Source organism: Candoia aspera, chromosome 1, assembly GCF_035149785.1.
Source record: "Candoia aspera isolate rCanAsp1 chromosome 1, rCanAsp1.hap2, whole genome shotgun sequence".
Taxonomy (NCBI): Eukaryota; Metazoa; Chordata; class Lepidosauria; order Squamata; family Boidae; genus Candoia; species Candoia aspera.
This window is the reverse complement of record NC_086153.1, coordinates 121048247-121054876: the sequence shown is the minus strand read 5'-3', so window position 1 is coordinate 121054876 and position 6630 is coordinate 121048247. Positions and strand designations below refer to the sequence as shown.

At 39.0% G+C, this 6630-nt stretch overlaps 1 protein-coding gene across 2 annotated transcripts in view; it reads right to left on the bottom strand.

Moving 5' to 3' along the window:
* Nucleotides 1-1634: 1634 nt before the first annotated feature.
* Nucleotides 1635-6630, bottom strand: part of LOC134503995 (cytochrome c oxidase subunit 7A2, mitochondrial) — a 410163-nt gene continuing 405167 nt past the window's right edge. For both annotated transcript variants that reach the window (XM_063312992.1, XM_063312999.1), the window contains exons 2-5: nt 6460-6519; nt 4557-4646; nt 2446-2530; nt 1635-1959 (exon numbers count right to left, since the gene is read on the bottom strand). In XM_063312992.1, the coding sequence (XP_063169062.1) occupies nt 1904-1959; nt 2446-2530; nt 4557-4646; nt 6460-6477 (249 nt within the window). In that variant the 5' untranslated portion in view covers nt 6478-6519 and the 3' untranslated portion in view covers nt 1635-1903. The remainder of the gene's footprint in view (nt 1960-2445; nt 2531-4556; nt 4647-6459; nt 6520-6630) is intronic.

The window sequence follows — 6630 nt, the reverse complement described above, 5'->3', positions numbered from 1 at the left end:
ACTAATCCCCTGCTGTTTTATCTTTCGTATAGGGAAAGAACCAAACATTGGGCCCAGACATATCCTTCACATTAACATATGCTGTATGGAAACCATTTATATTTTAACATTTTCCAGTTATACAATTTATACATGCCGATTTACCATTTTTCAACATTCTCATAGCACTTATGTCTTCCTTTTAATCACTTTTTCTTGGACATAAATACGTATGTATCTGTAACACTGTATTCCATTCCTTAGTGCATGAATTCCATTCTCCAAAGTACCACAATCATTCCCATACAAGTCTCTAAAATACTTTCCAGCATTCCATCACTTCAGTTCATCCCAAATAATTTCATCAATTCTATTTTTAATTTCACTCATTCTGCTGAAGGCTTCTTCACCTCCTCGCAAAACATTTTTATTTCCATCAAAATCACTCTACATTTTTCTACCTCTTTTAAATGTAGTAATTCCCTGTTCTCTTTGACTGCATTCTTTACAACTAACTTTTTCTCCAAATATACAGTGGTGCTTAAAAGTCTCTGAGCCTTTTTGAATTTTCAGTATTTTTGCATAAATATGACCTAAAACATGATCTGTTCTCCACACAAGTCCTAAAATTAAAGAGAACCCAATTAAACAAATGAGTCAAAAACATTATACTTGTTCATTTATTTATTAATATCATATATGCCATTTTGACAACTAGAGTTCCTATCTACTTTCCTCTAATATCCCATGATCCTCTGCAGCAGGCATTTCATTGTATTAATATCTCTTTCTCTCCTGGTCAGGTAGGCAACAATGGGCATTGCTCAGGTATTACAGCCAGCAAGTGCTTAGAAAGTGCAGTTGTTAATGAGTTAACTTTTGCAATGAAGAACTTGTTTTCAGCCATTCTGTGCTTGTCTCATATCACTGAAGGACTGACAGAGGCTTAGACATTGGCCAGAGTCTTTGATTTTCCATAAACTCCTAATTCCCCAGGCAATTTTAAGTTACAACTGTCCCTTTCTTGTAGCAGCAGTGCCTGAGTTACCAAGTTCATACTACATATTGGGCCTTAATCGTCCCAGTCAAGTGTGTTGCATGTTACATGTATTTGTGGGGTGGTTTTATAAATTACAGCAGGAAGCATACATTTCAAGACATTAGTACTTCTAAATATAATGCTTTCACAATTTCTAACAGCAATGGCACTAAGGCCAATAGGCAATAAAATATTTCCTTTTATGTTCTTGACCTACAAATAGATAAAATTGAAGTACTAAGTGCAGAGTTCAATTTCAGTATCTTTTCAGTGACCTTCATAAAATACCTTTTCAAACCAAGATTCCAGACAGAATCTAATAAATTGCTTTACTCTAACTGAACTGTCACATCCAAAATAGGGACAGGTAGAACAATTCAGAAGTCTCTCCTCTTGCATGTGCAGCTGCTCATCTTCTAGTCTACCAATGGAGCAGATTTTGGGCCAAAGAAGGGGAAATCACTAAAAATTGTACCCCCTTCATATTCCACTGACAGAATTCTTCCATTAGTAGTAGCAAACCAGATTGATCCTTAGATTATGATTTTTTATAATATTAGGACCCTTTTTATTACATTTTGATATATTTTAATGATAAACCAAGCAAGAAGGTAAGTTATCACAATTTTCAGTGTTTATTAGTCATCTTTGCAATTAAACTGTAGCAGTCACAACAAATACAAACCTCAGCAAATAAAATTTTAACAGATGCAAATATATCCTTCAGAGCAAATGATTTTACTCATTGCAGTTACTACATTTTTAACAAATGTTGTTCCCAAACGCAAAATCAATAATTTACGACAAGGACAAAGTAGGTCCCTGATGAGTTTAATGGAATGGGACAGAATGATGCTATTCCAAGATGCATCCTCTGAACTGGAGTTAGTTTTTCTTTGACTTTCCTACCTCGTAGAAGTTATAGAGGAGATAGCCAACTCCTGAAGATAAGAAACACAATATTTATGATAGTCAGAATACAGATGCTCAATTGCAGTTCCTCTTAGCATACAACAGAGGTAAGCACAATCCCTTTCACCTTCATCTTAAAGACAAAGATGCCAGACTAAAAGGTTTTAGAAAAGTTCTTAATTCCATTTTTTTTCACATTTTACAGATCTATAGGTAATATGGGTACAGTCTCAATAAAGCCTAAAGTACATTTATTTTAAAGCTCATTACCCAAACCTCTAAGCTTTAAAACAAAAGTATTTTAAAACACTGTAAACTTGCTGTTCCTGCAAATTATACTTTTACTTCAGCTTTCAATTTGGGGGTTTTCCCAACACTTTGAGATCATTATTTAAAGAAAATTTAACTGTCAAAACAGAATTTCTAATTCTCTACTTTGGATTTATACAGAGGAAGGTAGTTTCTCTTGAAAATTTTAGGAGGCTAAGACAGCTTAGCTTGTACTTAAACCTTACCAAAAACGGAAAAGGCCATGGTAAGTCGATACAGCAGCATATCTGTTGTTCCACCTTTCAAATGCACTGGAAGGTCATTATTTTCCTAAAATCAATGATAGAAAACCCAGAATTTACATATTAATTTTGGATTAGCTTCTACAAATCAAGTTTCTCCTCAACAAGAAAATAAACCTCTGCAGCATAGTTATAACACCAGAAAATAAAATCTTGATCGGTTGAAAATAGGTTAAAAGTACAGAAGCACTGTTTCCTTCTTTGCACCTGTTACCATTACAGCACAGCAAAACCTGTAATTCAAAACTTGAATTAACTTGAATTCAGAAATGTATAAACCCTGAAGTATTGATATACAGCAAGTATTTTTCCAATGGACAGCCAAATTGTTTTGTTGTTTTGACATGCACTGTTTTTTAAGCTTGCTTTTAATTTTATTGTATGCCACTTAGAGTCGTCGTAAGTTGGGCAGCCATACCAGTTAAATAAATAATTAAATATATTGCCAGATCTCAGCAGTAAAAAAAAAAATAAATAAATTAGATTCTGCAAGCCTGAAATCTGCCCACAGCTGTTTTAAAGTTCAAGCTTTAAAATATCTGACCAGGTTTTACTGACGGCTCACTTACCTCCATTTACACAAAAACCACTTTCAAGCTTACTGTAACATAGCATTCTGGACTACTTTAATGCAGTTTGGTTGGGGTAAATATTCAGAGGGATAAGAAAAGAAGAGGACAAAAAAGTTTTTAAGTGGTTCATTAAGCTAAACCAAATAATATCTGTTTTCAAAACAGCTAAAATTAACTCTGAAATAACTGGGGTTCAGGTTAGTTAATCTGGATGTGGAAACATACTATTCTAATATGGCATACAGGTTTTAGTGGTCTGACTGCTGTGGCGCTGGCATGAGTCAGCAAAAGGAGATGGTATGGCCTTAGGTATGGCCTTAGAGCACAGCCCTGCTGTCCCAAGGGCTGATGAGCTGACTTGGCTGCTAGCCAGGACTGTTGTGGGGCAGATGGAGAGAGCAGTCCAATTGGTTGAGCTTTGCATATAGGTCTTGGGGATTAAAGCTGTGGGGGGAACCCACTATCTCAGTTGCTGGGGGAGATGCTGCTTGTCTGACCTGTGAAGGAGAGTGAGTGAGAGAGAGGAGAGAAACGGAGAGATACATTGTCATGCTTTAGCAAGTGTTGTAGAATGTGCTGTTGGAGAGACTGTATTAGAAATTTTGGCTGGAGAGACACATCATAGTAAGTGTGCAGGAGAGTCTGTGTATGTGGTAACAACTTCCTGGCCCCAAGAGGGAGAAGAGGGTGAACAATTCAACAGGAGGCTTTTCCTGGTGGGCTTCCAGCTGAAGACTAATGGTGAGCTAGACATCCCTGAGGTGGGGAGATGGCATTGTGGCAGCAATCGGCAGCCAGACGGTGAATTCTGGTCGGCGGAGTCTCTCTGGACAAGGAGAGACCATGAGATCACCCACTGCACTCCAGACAGCTGTACCTCATGAGGAGACTGCAGGAATTCTGGTTTTTGTGGTTGACCTGTGAGTGGAGTGGCGGAAGTCAAGGGATTTCAATCATGCTCATAATCACAATGCAGCCTTTAATGGACATAAGGTTCGCAAAGCCTCACTTTCTTAATCGCTATCAGATACAATCAATTTAAAGTTAAAGAGAGATCTTCCAATCAGCAGGATAAAGGAAAACCGGGTGTAGAATCAACCGTCTTTCTGGATCAAAGAAAGAGTCGGAAGCGACTGAATGAATAAACAACAACAAATTAACTATTTTACTGGCTGCTCTTATAATTTAGAAGACTGAATTATCCTTACCATCTAGTGATACAGCTTTTATTTACACACACCCAGACATACACACTGATAGTTATACAGTACTTATACTCATCTCAATACAGTTCTGGATTTTGGAATAGCATAACAATCAAATATGCAAACTTAAGACCAAAGTCACAATGGCTTTATTACTCAATAACATTAGTGTTGGTAAAATATATTGAATCAGCTCATTCTACTTAAAAAATGCGCAGGAATGATACCAATGCTCCATTATGTTTATCTATTCTCAAAGTAGGAAGATAATCAGTACCTGGAAAAGTTTCTGCTTCTCAGCAATCCTGTTTGTAATCTGCCTGCGAGACACAGCATTTATGGGTTTTTGTGTTATTTGCCGAAGAGCCTACAACAAAAATAGTTACACATATATATATAGTGTGTGTGTGTGCGTGTGCGTAACTGAGTCAATGCAAACACTACAGCATGGACCAAACCTAATTAATGACAGCACGAATATAGAAAAGCTGATGCTATATCTATTACTGAATTCAAAAAGAAAGTCACATCTGCAGAACTGCAAACATTCCCCCACCCCCAAAACCTACTAACAACCTAACCTAGCAATTAGGCATGATATTGTGATAACAAATTAACACCAAATTATGGGATGCTATTATAAGCAAAATAGTTGCATATGGGATATATCCATGAGTATCACAATTTATACTACACTTTCTCCAAATTAGCATAGCATCGTTAAAAAAATAGGATCACCAATTATTTTTACTGTTGGGGACAATCATTCTTACCAATATTTGGCCTTACTGTTGCCTCTTACATTATTCAGCCCTCGAAATCCTGTTAATTTTCAAATTACATCTTAATCTGTATCAGTCTAATATAAGGATAGGCAAATACCCCTTGAATGGTTGAAAACTGAGTTTTCTATTATTTTTGAGATGGAAAATACAAAATTATAGTATAAGACCTAAACATGTATAATACAGATCTTTTTTTTAGAAGTCTTCCCTCCGATATAAGAAATATGGAAAAATTCCAGCCCTGCCCATATGTTTGATGTGGTCCCATCCACTCTGCACTGCTTTCCCTTTCAAATGTTAAATGCAGCCTCTGGCCACCAAAAGTTGTCCATCCCTGATTTAATGGCAACAGACTCTACAATGAAACCTACAAATTCATGTTCCTTTTTACTCCTTTCTACCAACCACCCTGCTCTTGCAGAAGCTAATACAACCAGCATTCGCTTTATCCTTTATTTCCTCCAGCTCTCCGACTTTTGCACAACCCCCAAAAGAGACAGAGCATGGAAAAAACTACTATTTATTGACAACACAATCTGCTAGAGTTCCATCTAACAGGACCCAGGAGGCCAACCTTCTCTGCCATGGCACCTGCCCTGTGGAACATTAGTCCACCCCCAAGGTAAGATTGGCCCCAATCCTACTGATTTTCCAGAAATCCCTCAAAATTTGGTTTTGTTAGCAGGCTTGGGGATCCCATTGAAATAGAGTCTGTGAAATGGCTATACTATATTGCACATAAGACCTTGAATGCATTATCTCATGGTTTTATTTATATTTATGTTTTTAAGTGTTAATGGTTTTAAGGTTGTTCTTAATTGTTCTGTTTTTACTGTACGCCACCCAGAGTCACATTCCTGAGATGGGCAGCTATGTAAATTTGATAACTAACTAACTGAATAAGATGCTCGCTGTAACATACCAAGAAGCAGAGGAGGCCAGGAGCTAAAGCCTAACGTTTCCGGAAGTCCCCGGGTGGGAGGCCTGATTCGCACTGCGCTCTCTTCCTGAACCATCCACACCTGGGGGCTCTTCTTTCACCCCGCACCCCATGAAACGGTCTGCAGAGAGCGGCCCTGCCAGCCATTTGCGCTGGAGCAAGACTGGGGAGGCCAAGATACAAATCACCTAAGGCACCTTCAGTCCAGCTGTCCTCTCTCAGGCTAACCATCCGAATCCATACGATTATTGTGAAGGGGGAACGAGAGATGAACTCTCCTGGCCCGCAGGCCCCAACGCAGATGGAAAGGCGGAACATAAGAAAGGAGCCGCCCATACTAGCCAGGAACTTCCCCCAGTGCTTTCCCATCATCCCCGACTGCTGCTCTCATCTCAACGGTTCCCCAAGGTAACGGCCTCCCTGAACAGCAAGCAACCCCCGCCGGGCCCACGTACCAAAAGGTTTCGAAGCATCTTGCCAGCTCCACCAATCCCTTCCTCACCTCCGCCGAGAGCAGCAAGGACAGCGGAAAGGGAAGTGCGGCTCGATCCCCGCCGTCGTGACGTCACACGCCCAAACTTCCGACGGAAGTGGCCCTCCGCTAAGTAGTGTCGCGCTAGCTTTGT